Raw genomic sequence first — 26,335 nt, 5'->3', positions numbered from 1 at the left:
AGGGTTCCCTTTTCTCCACACCCTCACCAATACTTGTTATCTCCTGTCTTTTTGATAATAGCTTTCCTAACAAGGTGTTATCTCACAGTAGGGTTGATATACATTTCCCTGATGATTAGTGATGTTGAGCACCTTTTCGTATTGTTGGTCATTTTTATGTTTTCTTTGAAAAAATATCTATTCACTTTGCCCATTTTTAATCAGGCTGTGTTTTCTTGCTATTGAGTTGTATGAGTTCTTTATAAATTTTGAATATTAACACCTTATCAGATATATGATTTGCAAATGTTTTTCCCAATCTGTAGGTTTTTTTCTTTTATTGATTGTTTCCTTTGCTGGGCAGAACCTTCTTAGTTTGATGTAGTCCCATTTATTTATTTTTGCTTTTGTATTCTGAACTTTTGGTGTGATACCCAAGAAATCATTGCCCAGGATGATATTAAGGCACTTTCCCTCTCTGATTTCTTTTAGGAGTTTTGTAGTTTCAGATTTTATGTTTTGGTCTTTTATTCATTTTGAGTTGATTTTTGTGTATGACGTAAGATAAGGGTCCAATTTCATTCTTTTGGATGTGAAATTCCAGTTTTCCCAGCACCATTTATTGAAGAGAGTACCTTTTCCCCGTTGTGTCTTCCTGGGCCCTTGTTAAAACTCAGTTGACTGTATATGTTTGGATTTATTTCTGGGATTTGTATTCTGTTCTGCTGGTCCGTGTGTCTGTTTTTATGCCGGTATTATACTGTTTTGATTACATTAGTAATACTAATTTGATCACCTTTCTGTGTGATGCCTTCAACTTTAGTTTTTCTTTTTCAGAATTGCTTTGGCCATTTGGGGTCTTTTGTGGTTCCATATGAAGTTTAGGATTTCTATTGCTGTGAAAAATATTATTGGGATTTTGATAGGGGTTGCTTTGGGTAATGTGGACATTATCACAATATTAAATCTTTTGATCCATGAGCATGGAGTATCCTTCTGTTTATTTGTGTCCTCTTGAATCTCTTTCACCAATGTTTTATAGTTTTTAGTGTCCAGGTCTTTTACCTCCTTGGTTTAATTTATTCCTAAGTACTTTATTTGATTTTTTTGATGCTATCATAAATAAGATTGTTTTCTTGATTTTTTTAGGCTAGGTTGTTTGTGTATAGAAATGCCACAGATTTTTATATGTTGATTTTGTACTCTACAACTTTTCTGAATTTATTCATTACTTCTAATAGGTATTTTTTGGTGGAATCTTTGAGGTTTTCTACATACAAAATCATGTCATCTGCAAGTAGAGATAATTTTACTTCTTCCTTTCTGATTTGGATGCCTATTATTTCTTTTTCTTGTCAGATTGCTCTTGCTGGTCCTTCCAGTACTGTGTTGAATAGAAGTGGTGAGAGTGGGCATCCCTACCTTGTACTAGATCTTAGAGGAAAAGCTTTCCGTTTTTCCCCCTTGGTTATGATGTTAACTGTGAACTTTTTATAAATGGCCTTGAGGAAATTTTCTTCTATACCTAAACTCTTGAGAGTTTTTATCAAGAAAGGATGTTGAACTTTGTCAAATGCTTTTTCTGCATCAATTGAAATGATCATGTGGTTTTTGTCTTTCAATCTGTTAATGTTATTTATATATCACATTGATTGATTTACATAAGTTAAACCACCCTTACCTGCCAGGGATAAATCCCACTTGATCATGATGTATAGTCTTTTTGATATATTGTTGAATTTGGTTTGGTAATATTTTATTAAGGATTTTTACATCAATGTTCATCAGAGGTTCCTGGTGTGTAATTTTCTTTTTTGTGTTGAGTCTTCGTGTGGCTCAGGTATCAAGGTGATACTGGCCTCATAAAATATGTTAGAAAGTATCCCTTCTAGCCCTGGTTTTTTTTTTTTTTTTTGGAAGAGTTTAAGAAGTATTGGTATTAATTCTTCTTTGAGAGTTTGGTGGAATTCAGCCATGAAACCATCTGGTCCTGGGGTTTTCTTCGTGGGGAGGTTTTTAATTACTACTTCAATCTCTGTGTTTATTGTAGATCTGTTCAGGCTTTCTGTTTCTTCCTGATTTAATATTGGCAGTTTATATTTTTCTAGGAATTTATCCATTTCCTCTAAGTTATCAAATTTGTTGACACGTAATTATTCATAATAGTCCCTTTTGATACTTTTTATTTCTTAGGTGTCTGTTGTAATTTCTTTGTTTTCATTTCTGATTCTAGATACTTGAGTCTTCTGTTTTTTTCTTAGTCTAACTTTTGTTAATTTTGATTTTTTCAAAAAACAACTCTTAGCTTTATTGATTTCTCCTTCCCTGTGGCTTTTCTATCCTCTATTTGATTTATTTCTGTTCTGATCTTTATTATTTTCTTCCTTCTGCTAACTGGGTTTAGTTTGTTATTTTTGCAGTTCTTTGAAGCATAATGTCAGGCTACTTATTTGAGATCTTTCTTGTTTTATAATGTAGGCATTTATTGCTATAAACTTCCCTCTTATAACTGTTTTTGATATTTTGAATTGGTTGAAATGTTCCTTGTAGCTTAGTGGAGAGGTTCTCAGTTGTAGGAGACATTTGGATGGTGCATTTTTGGTCATAAGGATGTGCTGCACGGGAGAATGCGGGAACTACTGGAATTTATGCTGCCATGCCAGGGGCCAAGTTTGCTAAAGGTCAGGAATTGCATAAGGAAGCTCCACACAGAGAATTGTTTTGCCTGTAATATGATTAATACCCCCAGGGAAAATTCACCTAATATATGATTAACTTTTATAAGTATTCCATGGACACTTGAAAAGAAGGACTATTTCTGTGGAGAACAAACTTTGAAATATGCAAAATGTCCTTATTACTTATCTACTTGATTTGCATTCATCTTAGAGAGTTCTGTTAAGGTCTTTCAATATAATTGTGCTTTTATTAGTTTCTGAAAACTGATTGGAATCCTTCAATATAGTAGAAAATGCATATTATTTGTGAAACCAAAAAAGAAGACCCTGAAGAAAGAGTATATTAACATGAAATGACAAGAGGATGATTTAAAAAAGAAGCTGAGTAAGATGAGAAAGGATTACAAGGAAAAATAGAAAAATGCACTTATTGGAGTAACAAGCATAATTAAGACTGCAGGAGAATCAAGGCAGTGAAGGATGCTCCACAACATGAAGGGGTAAATAGATGAGGAAATGATGAAGTAAATGATAAGTGTGGAGATAGGGAATAGGAATTCCAGCTAAAAATTACAGAAATTTCTGAGATAGTAAACTAGTATAACTATTATAGAAACAATGATCACAGGAAATTTTTCTGATTAAAAAAATATTATATATGCACTATTAATGATAAAAGGCCAATACCCATATATACACAGGCAAGATTCTGAAACATGGGAAGGCCCTAAGAAATCTTACAAGCATCCAGGCCCAAATAAGAATAATCTTATTTTACCTATAAGCTGAATTCAGATATCTTTCTTGCAATAAAGCAAAAATATAGTAACTAGGGATTACATATTGCTTCTGTTATTGTTTTGTGAAGACAACAGAAAGACATTCTTAGATATGGTAGAGTGGATAATTCACTGCTAATATTGTTTTTGGAATAAATGTACTTGAAACCATACTCTAGGCAACCAGCAAATGAGTCACAATGTACAATCCAGGATTAGAAAAGTTGCTATATAAAGGAATTATCTGTGAGCATTATAACCAGCCAAATACAGAGGTGAACAGAAAGAAATGTGTGTTTACAAATCCAAGAATTACTCTACGCTAGAAGATAAGAATAACCATAGGTAGGCCTAAAAGTCCAGATTATATTAACAGAGGCTGAAAAGTGGGAGAAAAATGAGGGTAAATAAAACAATTCTAAATTCCTTGTATTACTTTAGAGGAGAGGCAGAAAACCATTTTTTGTTCTTAACTTTCTTAATATAGAAAAAATATGTTTATATAACTTAGACTTCAAATTAAAGTGCAAACTTTCCAAATTGTTGTATAGTTAGGATTATGGTTTATAAAGGAGAAAGGAAAAAAAGACAAGAAAATGAGCATTAAAAGAAAGGGAGAAAGGGAGAGAGGGAGGAAAGAGGAAGGAAGAAAGGAAGAATGGAAGGATGGAAGGAGGGAAGGAGGGAAGCCCAAACAGGAAAACCATTAGGGTCTAACAGGAAAATCACTAATATGTCTAGCGATGTACATGTTAGGTGAGGCAATCAGCGTACGTACTCTTTTAAACTAGCCTGTTAAAAGATACACTCTCACGTTGGTTTTCTTATCATCCCTCCTTATTTCACTCAGTTCCCCCCTTCTTCACCCTTTATTTTTATAATCCCATCCTCTTGTCTTTTTATATTCATCAGTTCTTTCCTGTGACTTACTCCTCTAGTTTCACAAATGTCATATATTTTGATATATTGAGGATGCCAACAAGTTTTTAGAAATTTTATGATTTTTTTAATAATTATTTTCAAAATGTCTGCTATCCCATTGATTACCAGGACGCTGTTTCATTTGTTTTTCATTTTTTTCCCTTCTTTGTCTTCTCATCCTCCAATGAGGTAAAATCCATCCACACCTGCCATTTACCAACAGAGCAAAAAGGCACATCTGCCTTGAGTCTGCTCATTGTCCATCTGGATGCTTTTAAAATTGTGATCTTCATTGCTGATTTCTGCCTCCTTTCTGTCCAGTTGTTTTCTAAGAGCTGCAGCCTCTGAATAGATATAGAAAGAAGTATGACAGAGGTTGAGTAACAGCATTTGAACTGCCTCAAGAAACAGTGTTGTTGCTCAAGGAGATGGGGACTCTGGTTTCTGGTTGGTTTTTTCCTTTTATCTCTGAGTCAAGGGGGTGCTTTCCATCTAGATCTAAGTCTGCCCCTGCGCTGTTTCAGCAGGCAAAGCTTGCAGGGCCACTGATTGCTTTTCTCTTTCCCTTTCTATCATTTGTGTTGGTGGCAATTGCTTCTAGATTCCGGAAATAGATAACAGTAGGTCCTTGAATGAAATCATTTCATTCAACATCGTGTTTTTTATTTTTAATTTTTTAAATTTTTATTTTTTTAGAGATGGGATCTCATTTTGTTGCCCAGGCTGTAGTGCAGTGGCATGATCACTGCTCACTGCCACCTTGAATTCCTGGGTTCAAGGGATCCTCCCACCTCAGCCTCCTGAGTAACTGAGATTACAGGTGCATGCCACCATGCCCGGCTAATGTTTAAATCTCTGTAGAGATGGGGTCTTGCCATCTTGCCCAGTCTGGTCTTTTTTTTTTTTTTTTTTTTTCTTTTTTTTTTCTTTTATTATTATTATTATTATATCATTATTATACTTTAGGTTTTATGGTACATGTGCGCAATGTGCAGGTAAGTTACATATGTATACATGTGCCATGCTGGTGCGCTGCACCCACCAACTTGTCATCTAGCATTAGGTATATCTCCCAATGCTATCCCTCCCCCCTCCCCCCACCCCACAACAGTCCCCAAAGTGTGATGTTCCCCTTCCTGTGTCCATGTGTTCTCATTGTTCAATTCCCACCTATGAGTGAGAATATGCGGTGTTTGGTTTTCTGTTCTTGCGATAGTTTACTGAGAATGATGATTTCCAGTTTCATCCATGTCCCTACAAAGGACGTGAACTCATCATTTTTTATGGCTGCATAGTATTCCATGGTGTATATGTGCCACATTTTCTTAATCCAGTCTATCATTGTTGGACATTTGGGTTGGTTCCAAGTCTTTGCTATTGTGAATAATGCGGCAATAAACATACGTGTGCATGTGTCTTTATAGCAGCATGATTTATAGTCCTTTGGGTATATACCCAGTAATGGGATGGCTGGGTCGAATGGAATTTCTAGTTCTAGATCCCTGAGGAATCGCCACACTGACTTCCACAAGGGTTGAACTAGTTTACAGTCCCACCAACAGTGTAAAAGTGTTCCTATTTCTCCACATCCTCTCCAGCACCTGTTGTTTCCTGACTTTTTAATGATTGCCATTCTAACTGGTGTGAGATGGTATCTCATTGTGGTTTTGATTTGCATTTCTCTGATGGCCAGTGATGGTGAGCATTTTTTCATGTGTTTTTTGGCTGCATAAATGTCTTCTTTTGAGAAGTGTCTGTTCATGTCCTTCGCCCACTTGTTGATGGGGTTGTTTGTTTTTTTCTTGTAAATTTGTTGGAGTTCATTGTAGATTCTGGATATTAGCCCTTTGTCAGATGAGTAGGTTGCGAAAATTTTCTCCCATTTTGTAGGTTGCCTGTTCACTCTGATGGTGGTTTCCTTTGCTGTGCAGAAGCTCTTTAGTTTAATTAGATCCCATTTGTCAATTTTGGCTTTTGTTGCCATTGCTTTTGGTGTTTTAGACATGAAGTCCTTGCCCATGCCTATGTCCTGAATGGTAATGCCTAGGTTTTCTTCTAGGGTTTTTATGGTTTTAGATCTAACATTTAAGTCTTTAATCCATCTTGAATTGATTTTTGTATAAGGTGTAAGGAAGGGATCCAGTTTCAGCTTTCTACATATGGCTAGCCAGTTTTCCCAGCACCATTTATTAAATAGGGAATCCTTTCCCCATTTCTTGTTTTTGTCAGATTTGTCAAAGATCAGATACTTGTAGATATGTGGCATTATTTCTGACGGCTCTGTTCTGTTCCATTGATCTATATCTCTGTTTTGGTACCAGTACCATGCTGTTTTGGTTACTGTAGCCTTGTAGTATAGTTTGAAGTCAGGTAGTGTGATGCCTCCAGCTTTGTTCTTTTGGCTTAGGATTGACTTGGCGATGCGGGCTCTTTTTTGGTTCCATATGAACTTTAAAGTAGTTTTTTCCAATTCTGTGAAGAAAGTCATTGGTAGCTTGATAGGGATGGCATTGAATCTGTAAATTACCTTGGGAAGGATGGCCATTTTCATGATATTGATTCTTCCTACCCATGAGCATGGAATGTTCTTCCATTTGTTTGTATCCTCTTTTATTTCCTTGAGCAGTGGTTTGTAGTTCTCCTTGAAGAGGTCTTTCACATCCCTTGTAAGTTGGATTCCTAGGTATTTTATTCTCTTTGAAGCAATTGTGAATGGGAGTTCACTCATGATTTGGCTCTCTGTTTGTCTGTTATTGATGTATAAGAATGCTTGTGATTTTTGCACATTGATTTTGTATCCTGAGACTTTGCTGAAGTTGCTTATCAGCTTAAGGAGATTTTGGGCTGAGACAATGGGGTTTTCTAGATATACTATCATGTCATCTGCAAACAAGGACAATTTGACTTCCTCTTTTCCTAATTGAATACCCTTGATTTCCTTCTCCTGCCTAATTGCCCTGGCCAGAACTTCCAACACTATGTTGAATAGAAGTGGCGAGAGAGGGCATCCCTGTCTTGTGCCAGTTTTCAAAGGGAATGCTTCCAGTTTTTGCCCATTCAGTACGATATTGGCTGTGGGTTTGTCATAAATAGCTCTTATTATTTTGAGATACGTCCCATCAATTCCTAATTTATTGAGAGTTTTTAGCATGAAGCGTTGTTGAATTTTGTCAAAGGCCTTTTCTGCATCTATTGAGATAATCATGTGGTTTTTGTCTTTGGTTCTGTTTATATGCTGGATTACATTTATTGATTTGCGTATATTGAACCAGCCTTGCATCCCAGGGATGAAGCCCACTTGATCATGGTGGATAAGCTTTTTGATGTGCTGCTGGATTCTGTTTGCCAGTATCTTATTGAGGATTTTTGCATCAATGTTCATCAAGGATATTGGTCTAAAATTCTCTTTTTTTGTTGTGTCTCTGCCAGGCTTTGGTATCAGGATGATGCTGGCCTCATAAAATGAGTTAGGGAGGATTCCCTCTTTTTCTATTGATTGGAATAGTTTCAGAAGGAATGGTACCAGCTCCTCCTTGTACCTCTGGTAGAATTCAGCTGTGAACCCATCTGGTCCTGGACTTTTTTTGGTTGGTAAGCTATTGATTATTGCCACAATTTCAGCCCCTGTTATTGGTCTATTCAGAGATTCAACTTCTTCCTGGTTTAGTCTTGGGAGGGTGTATGTGTTGAGGAATTTATCCATTTCTTCTAGATTTTCTAGTTTATTTGCATAGAGGTGTTTGTAATATTCTCTGATGGTAGTTTGTATTTCTGTGGGATCGGTGGTGATATCCCCTTTATCATTTTTTATTGCATCTATTTGATTCTTCTCTCTTTTTTTCTTTATTAATCTTGCTAGCGGTCTATCAATTTTGTTGATCCTTTCAAAAAACCAGCTCCTGGATTCATTTATTTTTTGAAGGGTTTTTTGTGTCTCTATTTCCTTCAGTTCTGCTCTGATTTTAGTTATTTCTTGCCTTCTGCTAGCTTTTGAATGTGTTTGCTCTTGCTTTTCTAGTTCTTTTAATTGTGATGTTAGGGTGTCAATTTTGGATCTTTCCTGCTTTCTCTTGTGGGCATTTAGTGCTATAAATTTCCCTCTACACACTGCTTTGAATGCATCCCAGAGATTCTGGTATGTTGTGTCTTTGTTCTCGTTGGTTTCAAAGAACATCTTTATTTCTGCCTTCATTTCGTTATGTACCCAGTAGTCATTCAGGAGCAGGTTGTTCAGTTTCCACGTAGTTGAGCGGTTTTGAGTGAGATTCTTAATCCTGAGTTCTAGCTTGATTGCACTGTGATCTGAGAGACAGTTTGTTACAATTTCTGTTCTTTTACATTTATTGAGGAGATCTTTACTTCCAAGTATATGGTCAATTTTGGAATAGGTGTGGTGTGGTGCTGAAAAAAATGTATATTCTGTTGATTTGGGGTGGAGAGTTCTGTAGATGTCTATTAGGTCTGCTTGGTGCAGAGCTGAGTTCAATTCCTGGGTATCCTTGTTGACTTTCTGTCTCGTTGATCTGTCTAATGTTGACAGTGGGGTGTTAAAGTCTCCCATTATTAATGTGTGGGAGTCTAAGTCTCTTTGTAGGTCACTCAGGACTTGCTTTATGAATCTGGGTGCTCCTGTATTGGGTGCATATATATTTAGGATAGTTAGCTCTTCTTGTTGAATTAATCCCTTTACCATTATGTAATGGCCTTCTTTGTCTCTTTTGATCTTTGTTGGTTTAAAGTCTGTTTTATCAGAGACTAGGATTGCAACCCCTGCCTTTTTTTGTTTTCCATTTGCTTGGTAGATCTTCCTCCATCCTTTTATTTTGAGCCTATGTGTGTCTCTGCACGTGAGATGGGTTTCCTGAATACAGCACACTGATGGGTCTTGAGTCTTTATCCAATTTGCCAGTCTGTGTCTTTTAATTGGAGCATTTAGTCCATTTACATTTAAAGTTAATATTGTTATGTGTGAATCTGATCCTGACATTATGATGTTAGCTGGATATTTTTCTCGTTAGTTGATGCAGTCTCTTCCTAGTCTCGATGGTCTTTACATTTCGGTATGATTTTGCAGTGGCTGGTACCGGTTGTGCCTTTCCATGTTTAGCGCTTCCTTCAGGAGCTCTTTTAGGGCAGGCCTGGTGGTGACAAAATCTCTCAGCATTTGCTTGTCTGTAAAGTATTTTATTTCTCCTTCACTTATGAAGCTTAGTTTGGCAGGATATGAAATTCTGGGTTGAAAATTCTTTTCTTTAAGAATGTTGAATATTGGCCCCCACTCTCTTCTGGCTTGTAGGGTTTCTGCCGAGAGATCCGCTGTTAGTCTGATGGGCTTCCCTTTGATGGTAACCCGACCTTTCTCTCTGGCTGCCCTTAACATTTTTTCCTTCATTTCAACTTTGGTGAATCTGACAATTATGTGTCTTGGAGTTGCTCTTTTCGAGGAGTATCTTTGTGGCGTTCTCTGTATTTCCTGAATCTGAATGTTGGCCTGCCTTGCTAGATTGGGGAAGTTCTCCTGGATAATATCCTGCAGAGTGTTTTCCAACTTGTTTCCATTCTCCCCGTCACTTTCAGGTACACCAATCAGACGTAGATTTGGTCTTTTCACATAGTCCCACATTTCTTGGAGGCTTTGCTCGTTTCTTTTTATTCTTTTTTCTCTAAACTTCCCTTCTCGCTTCATTTCATTCATTTCATCTTCCAGGGCTGATACCCTTTCTTCCATTTGATCGCATCGGCTCCTGAGGCTTCTGCATTCTTCACGTAGTTCTCGAGCCTTGGTTTTCAGCTCCATCAACTCCTTTAAGCACTTCTCTGTATTGGTTATTCTAGTTATACATTCTTCTAAATTTTTTTCAAAGTTTTCAACTTCTTTGCCTTTGGTTTGAATATCCTCCCGTAGCTCGGAGTAATTTGATCGTCTGAAGCCTTCTTCTCTCAGCTCGTCAAAGTCATTCTCCGTCCAGCTTTGTTCTGTTGCTGGTGAGGAACTGCGTTCCTTTGGAGGAGGAGAGGTACTCTGGTTTTTAGAGTTTCCAGTTTTTCTGCTCTGTTTTTTCCCCATCTTTGTGGTTTTATCTACTTTTGGTCTTTGATGATGGTGATGTACGATGGGTTTTTGGTGTGGATGTCCTTTCTGTTAGTTTTCCTTCTAACAGACAGAACCCTCAGCTGCAGGTCTGTTGGAGTACCTGGCCGGCCGTGTGAGCTGTCAGTCTGCCCCTGCTGGGGGATGCCTCCCAGTTAGGCTGCTCAGGGGTCAGGGGTCAGGAACCCACTTGAGGAGGCAGTCAGCAGGTTCTCAGATCTCCAGCTGCGTGCTGGGAGAACCACTGCTCTCCTCACAGCTGTCAGACAGGGACATTTAAGTCTGCAGAGGTTACTGCTGTCTTTTTGTTTGTCTGTGCCCTGCCCTCAGAGGTGGAGCCTACAGAGGCAGGCAGGCCTCCTTGAGCTGTGGTGGGCTCCACCCAGTTCAAGCTTCCAGGCTGCTTTGTTTACCTAAGCGAGCCTGGGCAATGGCGGGCGCCCCTCCCCCAGCCTCGCTGCCGACTTGCTGTTTGATCTCAGACTTCTGTGCTAGCGATCAGCGAGACTCCGTGGGCATAGGACCCTCTGAGCCAGGTGCGGGCTATACTCTCCTGGGGCACCGTTTCCTAAGCCCGTCGGAAAAGCACAGTATTCGGGTGGGAGTGGCCCGATTTTCCAGGTGCCGTCTGTCACCCCTGGAAGGGGAACTCCCTGACCCCTTGCGCTTCCCGAGTGAGGCAATGCCTCGCCCCTGCTTCGGCTGGCGCACGGTGCGCTCACCCACTGACCTGCGCCCACTGTCTGGCACTCCCTAGTGAGATGAACACGGTACCTCAGATGGAAATGCAGAAATCACCCGTCTTCTGCGTCGCTCGCGCTGGGAGCTGTAGACCGGAGCTGTTCCTATTCGGCCATCTTGGCTCCTCCCCCAGTCTGGTCTTAAACTCCTGGGCTCAAGAGATTCCTCTTGGCCTCCCAAAGTGCCAGGATTACAGGTGTGAGCCACCATGCCGGGCTCAGTGTCATTTTATTATAACATTGATGAAAAAAAAAAAAGGATTCCCAGCTAGGGCCACTGTCCGTATGGATTTTGTTTGTCTTTCCCCTGTCTGCATGGGTTTTCTCCAGACACTCCGGTTTCCTCTCCATCTCAAAGATATGCATGTTAGGTTATCTACGTGGTTCCACTGTGAGTGAGTGTGGATGTGTCTGAGTGCACCCTGCCATGGCATCCTGTCCAGGGTGTGTTCCCACCTGGGACTCTGAGCTGCCTAGATAGACTCTGGCCACCTGAGACTCTGAATTAGAATAAGCTGATAAATAATTACCTTACTTATTTTTATTAATTTTTCTGAAATGTACTTATAACCCACATTTATGTCAGTGTTTAATATGACAAGTGTTTTGGTCTTTATTTAGAAGTTTAATAATGTTTTTGTGACCAGAAATGTGCCACAGAAACTTAATTCTTATTTACATTAATTAGACTGTGGTAAAATTGGTTTTGTTATATGTCATTTTGCTTAAAGTCGCAGTTTCCAACAATCTATAGATGACGTTAAGAGAGGATTTACTATACTTGTGTAGGGCATCTAAAAATTGTACGGCATAATTCAGTATTCAGAAATGAGGCTCTTTTTCCCTTTCTGTTTCTTCCTGCCTTTTCTCAGGGTGGTGTCTGGGTTCGGGAGGACGCTTGTGTAGCATCATGGCCTGGGGATGGCGGGGTTGGGGGTGGGGTGGCGCATGCATCTGGTCCTTGCTGTTCTCTCAGAGGCATATCTCGTCCTGCTTGGTCTGTGGATATGGGAAGCCAGCTGGGGCATCTGCTGACTTGTAGCTGGTCCCATTTAGCCTTTGCCATCTGCCAGCAGATGCTGATGTTGTATGTGGTCCCTGCCACATCCTCTCTGGTGGGAGGCTCTATGCCAACCCCTCATCACGACCCCAGTCTTCACAGGGGCATGTGAGAGCTTCTGGTCTCCTTCAAGCCACAGGCCAGCCAGACGTGGGGAACTGTGTGTGTGTGTGTGTGTGTGTGTGTGTGTGTGTCTGAGGGGGAGAGAGAGAGACAGACAGACAGACAGACTACTTCATCCTCTGTCTGCCTGTAAGCATGCCACACTGCCTTTGCTTCTCTGCAGCTGTCATGGGTGGATGGAGAGCACTGTGTTCCTGTGTGCGGGGTCTCCCCTCAGTTGCAGGTGTACAGTGAGGCAGAGCTCACTCTGCTCTGGGTTTCTCCAGCCTCTTCAGGTTCTCTGTGCACCTCCAGGATTTCACCTCCAGGGGCTGTGCCGGGGAGCAGCTTAATACCTGTATCACTTGTGTCTACTCTAAACTCATCCCCTCTGCTGGTCTTCTAGGTCCTCTAGGTCCTTATTTGGGATGGGCTTTAATTTCTTCTGTGGGTGGCAGGAAGCAACTTAAATCACATCCTGCAATCTTCCTCTTTCAGGACTCATATTAAAAACTTGCTCAATCATCAACATTTTGGCTCATGATCTCTAAAGGGAGATTTTTTTTCCTTCTCACATGAATGTTTATAGTGAAGAGAGGAATTTTTAAAATTTTCTTATTAACTTTGAATTTTGATGTAACTTCAGATTTAAAGTCATAGGAAAAGTACAAAGGATTCTCAAATACTCTTTATCCAGAGTCTCCAAATGTTAACATTTTACCACATTCTTTTTTCTCTTTCCCTCTCCACACAAGGACACACATATACACACATTACATGCACGATTATACATATAAATCAGGAAATGATTATTTTGCAATTATCTATAGGCTTTATTGAGATTTTGCCAATTGTCCCACTAATACCCTTTATAGCAAAAGGAAAATCTCAGGCTATGCATTACATTATTGTCATACCTTTTAGTCTTGGTGTTTTATGACATAGTCATTTTTGAAGATAATAGGCCTGTTATTTTGTAGCATGTCCTCTAGTTTGGGTTGGTTTGTTTCTGCTCGGTTAGGTTCAGGTTATGTGTTTTTGGCAGGAATCCCACAGAAGTGATAGTGTCCTTCTCAATGAATCAGATCAGGAAGTGCACGATGGTGATTGTCCCAATGCTCACAATGTTAACTCTGGCCACTTTAGATGAAAATGGTGTCTACCAGGTTTCTCCATGGTAAAGTTACTATTTTTCCTTTGGTAATTAATAAATTATCTTGTGGGGAGATAGATACTTTGAGGCTATTATCCTATTATTCCTCAAACTGTCACCCACTAGTTTTATCTTTCATTGGTGATACTTACCTGAGTCAGTTATTATGATGGTTACTAAATGGTTAATTCCATAATTTCTTCTACATTAATTGTTTTTGAAAAAGAAGCAAGAACTTTCTAAAGGGAGACTTTTGGAATTCAGAAAATGTTTTTTTTTCCTCCAAGGGTTAAGCTCTTGCAATTGAATGCCCAACTTTGAAAACTGTTGTCTTTTAAACTCAAAGCCGATTGATGGCACCTTTGCTGTAGGTAGTACCCACCTCTCTCTGAGGCACTGAATACCACTGGGATGGGGCAAAGAGCCACAGGGTCACAAGAGTAATTTCGAATTCTTCTTGCCACCTGCATGACACTGGTCTCAGATGGTTGCTGATCACCTGGGAGGGTTTTCCATATTGTACATTTTCATATTTTTATGTCTTTATGGTGTTTTAGTATAAAATTGAGTGAACTGTTATCATAAAGGAATTATGGGATAGAAAAATATATTACCACTTTAGTACTATGATGTAAATGTAACTTAAACTGATAATAAAATGGTGCCACATTGCTGACTTGCTGAGCTTACTTTTAATGAATATTGAAGACCCCCTAATAATAGTGGTTGCAACAAAAAAATGAAAGTTCAAAAACAATTTTAAACCTTTTTGTTTTCTAAGTAGTTTACCCCTCTCTCCCCAGGCTTACACCACAGATTTGCTTGATTAACTCATCAAAGATTGTACAAAGACTAACAGTGTAATGTCAACCACAGTTCATAATTCATTATTATGAATTCCAAATTAGGGAATTGGAATTGATGAATTAGTGTTTGTAGAAGAAGTTTTGTGTTTTGAATTTGGTGGTTGTGTGTTGAGGGTGAATGTATCTTCTGCCTGCTTCCTTTGTATCAGCTCATAGAGGGTGTCTGAACTTGGTTTGCTTGCTGGCAGAGGTGGTGGATCCTTTAATATCCTTAAGACTTCCCATGTTTTCTGAGGCAAAACCATTTCTGTGCTACAACCTGGCAGATTCCCTCACATTAGGGTATAGAGACACACTTTTAATAAAATGTTTATGTTAGCAGCGTCTTGCAAATACACAGTGTCCGAATTAGCTAATAGGAGAACATGAAAATAAACTACATTGAAACAAAGAAGTTGAAAAACACAATGTCCTATTTTCTTTATGGAGGTGCCAAGAAAATACATCAGGAAAGAAGAAAGTTAACTGCTAAGAGTCTCCCAAGTTATCTCTCACATTCCTTTATCTTAATGACTGATCACATATTTGAAGTCTCCTCCTTGGGGAACTAAAATAAAAAAAGAAAACCATAATTATAGTTACTCATTATGCGTATTCTCTGTATTATGAACATCAAGATTTGGGTGCATTGTCTCTGGAGAGTTAATGTGATATTTTAGCACACTCTTGCACATCCTTTTTGTGCTTAAGTTCTAGGGAAATGCTGTTTAACTATCTTAGCTTCTGTAGCTTGTTTCGTTGGCTCCTGTATACAAAGGTGATTGTCATTTCTAGTTGGAGGTGACATTAACATTGTCTTAAGAAATTTATGTGTGTGGAGGGGATTGAGGAACACTGGAGAGAATATTAAATGTTATCTTTTTAAAACAATTTTGTAGACAACTACTTAATTTATTTTGCGAGCATTGAACAAGTGATTTTTTAAATCAACAGGTCCTTCTCATGAGGAGGAAGACACCTTTTCCTCGGTGTTTCATACTCAAATCCCTCCAGAAGAATATGAAATGCAGATGCAGAAACTCAATAAAGGTATATTTAAATTTATGTGATTATACACATTTTCACAAGGGAATACTGGCTGTATACAGAAATATTCATAAATGAAATAAGTTCATGTAATTTAATCCAAAGATGAGTGGAAGCAGGTAGAGTTCAAGATGACACAAGATTGGTTATTGTTGCAGCTAGTTGTTGAGAGTTTGTTATACCATTCTACTTTGGATGCTTGAAATTTTGTATAATAATAAAGAGTTTTTAAAAAAAGCTGGCTGCAAGTAATGAAAACCTGGCTTAAGCAAAAACAAGTCTGTGAAAATGATTTTGGTGGGAGGCAGCTTTCTTTGGTTCCCAAGAGCATATGCTGTGGTTAGTCATTCAGAGGTTGGCTCAGTTCTGCAATCCTAGAGAAGAGCCTGAGTGATCCAGCTGGGTCAGGGGCCTACCCCTGGCTCAAACAACTTGTCCAACCCAGCAAGGTCTGGGGTCACTGTAGGAACATGGCAGCTATGTCAATACCAGACTGGAGAGGAGAAGAGGACATTTTCAGTGAAGACAGTTCTGGCCAGATAACCCAATGTGTTTTCCCTACTGTTCATTAGAAATATGTTTTAAAGAAGATCTGTGATAAATGTAAACATGGCTGCATTCAATTTGTATTTTTAAAATGTCATATTGCTTAAGAGTATATGAAACTTCAACTGAATGAATAAACCTCATATTTCAACTAAAAAGACTGTATACAACTTGAATTATGGAAAGAAGTGTTATATTTTGTATCTATTAGGCTACTCACCAAAAAAGTAACTCATACTTTAACTATTGGTAGTTGATTTAAAAGATAATTATGTGATTGTTAAAAAATAAAACCCCAGGTATAAAGCATAGGTTTATTTGCCTATAAGCTTATATAACTTAAATTTGAGTAAATTTCTTTTTTCACTCAACTACTTTTGTTTGAAAAGAATTTTAATCAAGAGATCTTACTCTTTCCCTCGTTCTTGCCAGCTATTTTCATCAAAAAATTTTTAAATGGTTATATCTGTACTGACTCTTTCATAACTAGCTATAAACACACCAATTGACTAGCTCCCTTAATCCTTTTTGTTCAGGTAACCTCCCTTATAAAACAAAATTAACTTTTATATAAACTTTGTCTGGATTGAGCTTGTGATGGGTGTTTTTTTCTTTTATGGACCTGAATGTGGAAATGTATCCTGTTTTGTAGGGTGAACTGCATGTGCTATATAAGGAGACATTCCTTCTTCGTGCATATTTTCAGAGCTTTAATGAAGGGTTCACATGATCTTGTTTTAAAATATTTTAATGTGACACATAGAAAACAAGATATTTTATAAAGGAAATATGAATCCACAAGTATTTTTCTTATTCTTATTTTGAGCACTCTGTGTCTGAATATCTGAGACGTTGACTCAAGCCTCTTCCGAAAGGTTGAGGAAAATTGGCCAACTGAGATGGGCTCTAGGGGTTTGTGCAGATGGGAGCTAGGACATGGGACACTAACTCCCAGACCTTGCTCAAAAGACAGACGAAACAAAATGCACTGTTCAGAAAGGGTAATGGCAAATTAATAGAATAGCAGGGATGACCTAGTCTTTAGGGAAATTTTTGTTTTGTGTCAAGACTGAAATAAAAAATATATTTTAAAGTCTCCCTAACATCAGTGATTTCTTCTTATCATGTCTGTCTTGAAGTTCTATTGATATTTCCCATCATTCTTATGGAATCAACAGGAAGAAGTTTGATATATGATAATGAATTATACAATAAGTTTTACGAGAACTTCATTTGAAGTTACAGTAGCACATTTATCTTTTTAAGAATAGATCTCCATTATATATTAGGTTTCTGGATCTGGAATGTAGAAGTTAGTTCTTCTGTGTGTGTTTTATTTCTTATATATTTTAATATATGCTTAAAGTGAACTTTTAGCGTAACTGACACTTTTAATTATGAAAAAATTTTGAACTTTTTTAATATTAGATTTTACCTGTGGTGTGGAAAGAAATGAGTCATTGATCAAATCAGGAAAGAAACCTTTCTCAAATACAGAAAAGATTGAGCTCAGGGGTAAACACAACCAGGATTTTATTAAGAGAAACATTGAGGTATGTACTTAGAAATTCAGAAGCCAGAATTTGGGGCTAAATGAGTTGAAAAAATGGCAATAGTTTTGTTCAGTGTCTTTGAATATTTTTTCAACCATCATAAATGTATAAATGATTGAATTAGTAGATATAATGAAAGAAAACTTTTATAAACTGGTACTTCATTATTTCTATTTTCAACTCACTACATCCTATCCTATCCTATCCTATCTCTTTTTAAAAATGCTAGGTGCATCTATCATTTATTTCACTATCCGGAAATAATCTGTTTCCTGCAATTTAAAAAACATTTATTTAGATAATAGCTTTGGACGATGTTTCTCAGATTTTAAATTGCATGCTAGTAAAATTGTTTTTTTTAAGTAATGAGACTGATTTTGTAGCTAGTACATTTAGAACTTTGAATGGAAAATGCTCCTGGCAGAGCAGCAGGGCTGGGCTGGAGAAGCCAATTGGTTGTCTGCCTCTTCGCTGAACCTCCCGGCAGCTGGTCACTGGCCTTGATTAGCTTCTGCCTCAAGCACCCATCTTTGGTCTTACAGGCCTTGTAGCCTGACTTGGTTTGTCTTAAAGGCAGACTCACACTAAACAAGGGCACAGGGGTTCCTGGATTCGACCAGAATGTGGATTAATTAATTTACAACAAGAAATGTAGCGAGGAGGACAGAAGCTGTGCACACCCCTTGGGCAGCGTCACTGGAAAACTGCATGGGCGAGTGTGGAGTATTGACAAGAGAGAGTTAAGTAATTTTTTACCCTTCAAGCCTGATGTTTTCCCCATAATTGGCACGTCATTTCCAGGCAAACTGGATTCGTGGGGCAGCTTGCCACTGCCAGGACTGGCCTCTGGGGCTCTCGATTTTTGTGCTCTACATTCATATGATCTTCAGGAAACCTTCTCCATCTTGATCTGTCGCTGTCTTTGCATTGGCCTGTTGTATGTTTATTTACTGTTCAATTTTCCTAGACTAGTAGAGTTCTCTCCTTATCCAGGTTCTTGCGGACACAGATAGTAGGTCTACTGTATATTTCTCTTTCCCCATTTTAATAGTAGCTGAATATTTAAATTCCTCGTATGATAGTCTTGAAATTTAAAAGCACTTTCATTTAGTGGGCAAGTACCCCAAAGAAAGTAGCAAGAAGATTTCTTCCAAATGTTTCAGCAAGTATGTTTTTGCATTTATATTTTTTATCTATAATAGAGAGGTTTGAAAACTGCTCATATTATTTTTTAATAAAATGTCTGTTGGAATGGTTAACAGGAGGGTCTGCTTATAGGGATAATATCTTTGGATATTAGAGAATGGCCCTATACAAAAATGTTGGCATAAAATAAAATTACCTAGCAAATGTAAAATGCCTAATCTCGCAACTTTTCTCTTTGTGTATCTGTAGTGTAGAAGTCTCAGATTCCATTTTTATTTTCCTGGACTATGAATTTCTTTGAGTATATAATATTTTCCATTAATAAATTCTGTAGTTGGCCAAGGAATCAAGAAACCCAGTGCTTATGATTGACAGAGAGAAGAAAAGGCTGGTTGAGCTTTTGAAGGACTTGGATGAGAAAGATTCTGGGCTCTCCAGTTCTGAGGTATGTAAACTCTGATAGGGAACTCTACACTTCTTAATTTAGATTAAAAAAAATCGTATTATTGGCCCAGTAGCACAAATTTACAGTAATTTTTCAGATTCTGAGACATTATTTCTCTGATTTTAAAAAAACCCTGTTTTACTAACACAGGAACAGATAACAAAATACCACATGTTCTCACTTTTAAGTGGGAACTAAATGATGAGAACACACGGACTCATAGAGGGGAGCGACACACGCTGGAGCCTGTTGGAGAGTAGAGGATGGGAGGAGGGAGACGATCAGGAAAAATAACTAATGAGTACTAGGCTTAATACCTGGGTGCAAAAATAATCTGTACAACAAACCCCCATGACACAAATTTACCTGTATAACAAACCTGCACAGGTACCTCTGAACTTCAAATACAAGTTAAAATTTTTTTTAAAAATCCAGTTTTGTACAATTATTTTTATTGAGGTTTTCAAATTTATTCTTGGTCAATTCATTATTGACTTTCAAAGGATTATTTAGTGTCATTCTAAGAAGTGTTTACACATTGGTTATCACAGTAACTTCTGTCTGTGATGTGATGTGCTTATTACTGATGACATATGAATGTGTTTTTCTGTCTCCTTTTCTTATTGTCCCTAAACTGGTTTTGTGGTATTTCAGTGTAGTCTTCTTCAGTAATCCTAAAGAATTCCATCCTGTTCCTGCCCAGTTAATTTTGAGCAGCCAGTTCCCTGGAGAGTCCTGGGGTTAACAGGAGGGCCTGCTTATGGTGATAAGTCCAGGTGGGGACAGGCTAAACTGAAAGAGGGGAACGGCATGTAATGGGGGTGAGGTGGGGCAAATGCAGGTATTTATAGGGCCTGGGAAGGTCACCTAAAGAGTGCTGTGGCCCAATGTTTGCACTTGTTTACATACTAAACTTGAGGAATATTCTTTGCTTCCGTGAAGAAATACACTGTCCTATGTTCCTTGAAGCACTTAGCTCTATTGTATATCTTTTATTCCCCTGCATTTAATAAGGACATGATGGAGTGAATGCTGCTGGCACCCTGCCCATATCACCTTTTCCTGACACCGGTCTGTGCATCCATGCCTCAGCCCTGTACTAAGGGTGCACAGCTGTCCCCTTCCCCTGAGAATTTCCCTGAGCCAAACAGCCCAGGATATCACTCCCTCCCCACCCTAGGCCCCTTACCTAAATGTGAGATTAGCTCTGTGGTGCAGTGTGTCCTCCCAGAGCTTCCCCAGGGATCAGACTGAAGCTGGGCTTCAGTTGAGACCACATCCTCGCTTGGCCCTGTGCCCTTGCCCTTGGCTGTTTTCCTCATGTCCCTGGTCCCAAAGGCACTCTCCCAATGAATTACTTGAACAAGAATCCTTGTCTTAGTTTCCACATCTAGGGACACAGAGATTCAGAGCGTAGTTTTTTTGCTGTAAGTCCAAAAGCAGTTCATGTGCAGTGATCCCTGTGGCCCACAGGGGAGGGTGTGCCCGTCCAATGGGAGCTAACACCCGATGTCTGCTGGTGGCGGCTGCATGGAAATCCCAGGCCAGGCCTGCCTGGATCCTCCAGTTTTTCAAAGGAAGCTAGAAATTCAGATTTTTTGCGAGAAGCATTAAACTTGTAAAATGTTCACAACTGCTCCTATTTAAAAAAGTTCTGTGTGGGCAAACAAAATATCCCTCCCTTCCACCAAAAAGCAAAAACATATCTACAGAATATCACAGATAATAATCCTCTAAGTAATCCTTCCTGAGATGGTGAGGTCCCAGCGGGGGCTGTGTCTAGGAGCAGGTGAAGGTGTTGCTATGCCTGGGGCTGATGAAGTAGGGGAAAGGGGTGGGTGAGGGAAACTGCTAAATGCCCACATAATTCTGAGATATTTTAGCTTTGCTGATTCATGGTATAGTCATGTGCCACATAATGATGTTTTGGTCAACATGCATATATGACAGTGGTCCCATAAGAATAATGGAGCTGAAAAATTCCTGTCATCTAGTGACACCGTAGCTCTATATTTTAAGAGTGTGCTCCTTGTACTTATATATAAAAAAGTGAATTGTAAGACAGCTTCAGGCAGGTCCTTCAGGAAGAATTTCAGAAGCAGGCATTGTTATCATAGGAGATGACAGCTCCATGCGTGTTACTGCCCTTGAAGACCTTCCAGTGGGACAAGGTATGGAGTGGAAGGCAGTGATATTGATGATCGTGACCCTGTATAGGCCTAGGCTAATAGGTGCATTTGTGTTCGTTTTTCATGAAACCTTAAAAATAAAAAAAGAAAATTTTAAAATAGGAAAAAGCTTACAAAGAAAGAAAATATTTTTGTACAGCTGTATACTGTGTTTGTGCTTTAAGCTAAGTGTTATAAGAGAGTGAAAAAGTTAAACCAATTTAAAAGTTTTGAAAGTAAAAAAGTTACAGTAAATTAAAATTCATTTATTATTAAATAAAGAAAAATATTTTAAAATAAATTTAGTGTAGCCTAAGTTTACAGTGTTGATAAAGTCTACAGTGGCAGCCAGTAATGTCCTAGGCATTCACATTCACTCACCACTCACTCACTGACTCACCAGAGCAGCTTCCACTCCTGCAAGCTCCACTCATGGTTAAGTGCCCTTTACATGTATGCCATTAAAAAGATTTTTATACCATATTTTTATTGTACCTTTTCTATGTTTTAATATGTTTAGATTCACAAATACTTCCTATTGTGTTAGCAATCACCTACAACACAGTAACTACAAAACATGCTGTACAGGTTTATAGGCTAGGAGCAATAGGCTTTACAATGTGGCCTAGGTGTGTAGTACACTCTACCATCTAGGTTTGTGTAAGTACACCTGATGATTTTTGCACAATGACAGAATTGCCTAATGATACATTTCTTAGAACACATATCCCTGTCGTTAAGTGACACATAACTGTAATTTGTCTACTTTATTAACGAAAGCTTAGATAGCAGTAAGAATTAAGGGATCTGGGTTTCATTCTGGTTTTGTTATTAATTGTGAAATTGGGTAAACTGCTACCCATGGTCTCACTGCGTATCAAACTATGGCGATAGATTTTCTTGATACATTCTAGGAATGCTTTCATAATGACTTTTTGTTAATAATACTGCCTTTTGCATATTATTTTTGTTAGTATTTATGTCTCGTCTTTCTAGTTTAAGGTCATCTCTATCATTTTAGTTTTTGATCTTTTACAAGTACTGTGTAGCTGGGCTTTTGCTGTTGCTTTTGTGTCTTTATCTTTAATTGTTTCTTCATCCTTTATCTTTTGTTATTATCAATATGAGGATATTTAATTTACTCATATTCATTACAACCACATACTTTTTCAATCTTTTCCTGACATCAAACTTTATATTTTATTTATCATATTTGTTTTTGTTTATCTCCCTATCCTCTTGTGGTTTGGAAACTTAATATTCTATTTCTGATCTGGTACTGTTAACCTTCAAGTTTTAAAAATACATTAAAATGCATATTTTCTTTTCAAATTCAATAATTAGTTTCTAAGATTTCATATTTTAACAAGTTTGGATCTTTGGTGTACTTTCATTTCCCTTGTGTTTCATTTTCTTTCCTCCAGGATATATTGAAATCATCTGGAATTTTAGTTCTGGAATATTACACATTTTAGTCTTTACCTTTAAAAACAGTAAGCTGCTTGTATGTGAGGAATCTCTCTAAACAATATTTAGTCAAAATTTTTAGCCACATCATTAACTGTGTATTTGGACTGAACAAATTATTTATTTGTATAAATCATTCCTTGAATTATTTTTCTGGAACTTTTTTGAAAAATTTTGCCCCAAGAAATGGTGAAGTGTGGATAATTTTTGAGTGTTTGTATATTTAAATATTTATTTTTTCCTCATTTGAATGTTAGGTTAGCAGATAACTAAATTCTACTTGTAAAATCCTTTTTTTCTTGAAGCATGTAGGATTTTCTCCTTATTTTGGAGTTCACAATTTTATCAGATTATATTTGTGTGTGTCTTTAAAAACATTTCAGTTCCTGCTTGGTACCTTGTAGTCTCTTTCTATCTGAAGGTTCAAATCTTCCTTCAGCTCAGAAAATTATCTTCTATTATTTCTTTCTTTCCATCATCTCTTTTTTCTCCTTTTGGGATACCTATAAATTGGGTATCAGTTGAGAATGTGATTGGCTGCCAGTAACAGTGGCTTAAACAGTAAAGAGTGTATTTTTTTCTGGTAACAAGAAATCCAGGAGTGAGCAGCTCATGTCTTTCTGTCCTCCTGTTCTACATTCCTATGTGGATTTTGTCTTTAGGTTTGCAAGACTGCTGCTGCATCTGTAGGCAGTGTGTCAATTTTCCAAGCAGACAGAAAGAGGGAAGGGTAAAGAGCAAAGAGACTTTCCTCTGAGGCTTTGCTTTTTCACTGGGGATGGAATGGTGTCCCTAGGACTTCTAACTGCATCTCACTGGCCAAGCTGTGTCACATAGCCATTTGTTCAGTATGTTGCTGCAAGTGGGAAGGGGGATTCAGGTATATGACTTTCTCTTTTTTTGTAGTAGAGGTAGAAATGGGGATCATGTCAGTCAGTAGACAGTGTCTGCCACAGGTGGCTATAGGACCTCTTGGATCTCTCTTCCAGGTCTTATAACATCTTTCTTATAATGTTAACCTTTTTTGTCATTTTGTACATATGAGCTCATTCTACAGTTTTCTAAGTTTGGTTTCAACCATGTCTATTCCGCTGCTTAGCCACGCAGCTCTCTTTTGAGATTTTTAAAGACAATTGTTTTTAGGCCCAGCGTGGTGGCTCACACATGTAATCTCAGCACTTTGGGAGGCCAAGGTGGGAGGATCACTTGGGGCTAGGAGTTTGAGACAACCCTGGCCAATATGGCAAAACCCCATCTCTACTAAAAATACAACAATTAGCCAGGTGTGGTGGCGCACGCCTGTAATCCCAGCTACTTGGCAGGCTGCGGCAGGAGAATCTCTTGAACCCGGGAGGTGGAAGTTGCAGTGAGCCAACTGCACTCCAGCCTGGGCAACAGAGAGAGACTCTGTCTCAAAAAAAAAATATTTACACTAATATTTACTGAGAGTTCTTTCTGCAAGTCCTCTTATCTGATGTGGGAGGTAAACATACAGAAATTCTAGAGTCAGATGGATGGTGACAAATGTTAGAATAGAAATTCAGAGGAAGAAGCAGTGCAGCAGGAAAAGTTTAGGAAAACTTTGAAGAAGGAACCTATTTACTATATTCTCAAATCATACCGAACTTCTTGCTGTTCCTCAAATTCTCTGTGTTCTTTTAAATCTCTGTGTTTTCGAATGTGCCCTTTCCTTTATGAAGTGCCCCACAACCTCATCTTTGACAAATAAATGCACAACTTAAAGAAGATGACTAAAATGATAATTATGTTTTAATTCCCCTGAACTCTTGTTCTCTAGTTGTTCTTTTTAGTGGCATGCATATTTTTTTTTTTTTTTTGAGATGGAATTTCGCTCTTGTCGCCCAGGCTGGAGTGCAATGGCACGATCTTGGCTCACTGCAAGCTCTGCCTCCCGGGTTCAAGTGATTCTCCTGCCTCAGCCTTCCAAGAAGCTGGGATTACAGATGCCTGCCACCACGCCTGGCTAATTTTGTATTTTTAGTAGAGATGGGATTTCACCATGTTGGCCAGGCTGGTCTCGAACTCCTGACCTCAGGTGATCCGCCCACCTCAGCCTCCCAGAGTGCTGGGATTATAGGCGTGAGGCACCAAACCCAGTCGTCATGCATAATTTTATGGATGTAATCTTCTCTTGAATCTCTCTAGGACGGGGGACTGGTACCAGTTGGGCCCATGGCCTGTTAGGAACTGGGCTGCACAGCCGGAGGGGATGAGCGGTGGGCTAGCGAGCATTACCACCTGAGCTGCGCCTCCTGTCACATTAGCTGCAGCATTAGATTCTCATAGAAGCATGAACCCTGTTGTGAACTGTGCATGGGAGGGATCTAGGTTGTCTGCTCTTTTTGAGAATCTAATGCCTGATGGTCTGAGGTGGAACAGTTTCATCCTGAAACCATCCTTTCTAACCCCATTCCCCCCAGTCCATGGAATAATTGTCTTCCAAGAAACCTGTCCCTGGTGCCAAAAATGTTGGGGACTGCTGCTCTAGGATACTTATTTAGAATTTAAAAGGTATTTTCATCTATGTTGGGAACTCACACTTGAAGTGAATGGCACCCGCTAAGCTAGACGTCTCTACTACCACCCTTACCAGTGAAATGGGTTTGCATCCGATCTCAGGTCACTCACATCTAGTAGTATTGAGTCAGGCAGTCTGGTGGTGGACCCTTAATTACCTACCTGAACCCTAGCTCTAAAGGATGCTGGTGAAGAGCATTTTCTGTTCTGTCTTGGGAAGGTAAGATTCCTAAAAGCTAGAAGTTCCCCACACATAGCAAGGGTGTATAGAGGCGCTAGACAGATAGGAAAAATGATGCCATTTACTACCTTTTACATATATCTTATTTCTGTAATGGCATAGTGCATAAAACATTTACATTTCTGGTGAATTTCATCTGACATGCTCTTTTAACTTCAGTGTCATTTGAAAATAATCCCATTCAGACAGAACCTAAAATTTATTAGCCACTATTTCATCATCGATTTCGTAGTTTTACTTTTTTGTGATTCTTTATTATTTATCATTTAGGCTATATGGTATTGACATCACTTTTATTTAGGAAAAATTACCAGAGTTTGTGAGTAATTAGGTAATATATTTTAAAAATTATGCCTAACTTTCTTTTTTTTTTAAGCTGTCCATGTTTATTTTCAAGGGAGAGCAATAGAATTTAAATCAGAACCTGGACTTCTGTCAGTTTATTAGAGTTGTGTGCCTTTAGCTAACTGAACCTCACTGAGGCTCAATTTCTTTATACCAACTTACAAGTATATTTAAAAACATTTATGACTATATCATAATCCTTATATTGATATACTACAATCTACCCACTTTTCCCCTATTTTTAGACGTTTTATTATAAATAGTGTGGCAATAAATTTTTTATCAGTCACTGTTCTGGGTTGCAAGTAACAAAGATGGACTTTGGCTAAAGCAACAGAAAATGAATTTATTGGGAGTCTTGAGTAGTCCATAGACTCAATGGGAAGTTTGGGAAACCAGGTTTGTACACCGGGCAGATGTCCAGGCAGCCATAAACATGGCTTTAGGAACAGCCTGGTTAGGGGCTGGCTGCCCCCGGCTCCACAGCCACC

General features: G+C 38.5%; 1 protein-coding gene across 4 annotated transcripts in view; it reads left to right on the top strand.

The window, feature by feature from the left end:
- Window positions 1-26,335, top strand: part of FSIP1 (fibrous sheath interacting protein 1) — a 196,855-nt gene that overhangs the window by 32,426 nt on the left and 138,094 nt on the right. For all 4 annotated transcript variants that reach the window (XM_024232685.3, XM_063716575.1, XM_063716576.1 and 1 more), the window contains 3 exons: window positions 15,303-15,398; window positions 17,370-17,494; window positions 18,975-19,085. In XM_024232685.3, the coding sequence (XP_024088453.2) occupies window positions 15,303-15,398; window positions 17,370-17,494; window positions 18,975-19,085 (332 nt within the window). The remainder of the gene's footprint in view (window positions 1-15,302; window positions 15,399-17,369; window positions 17,495-18,974; window positions 19,086-26,335) is intronic.

Source organism: Pongo abelii, chromosome 16 (genome assembly GCF_028885655.2).
Source record: "Pongo abelii isolate AG06213 chromosome 16, NHGRI_mPonAbe1-v2.0_pri, whole genome shotgun sequence".
Lineage (NCBI taxonomy): Eukaryota > Metazoa > Chordata > Mammalia > Primates > Hominidae > Pongo > Pongo abelii.
The sequence above is the reverse complement of the archived record's forward strand: the minus strand, read 5'-3'. Positions and strand labels throughout refer to the sequence as shown.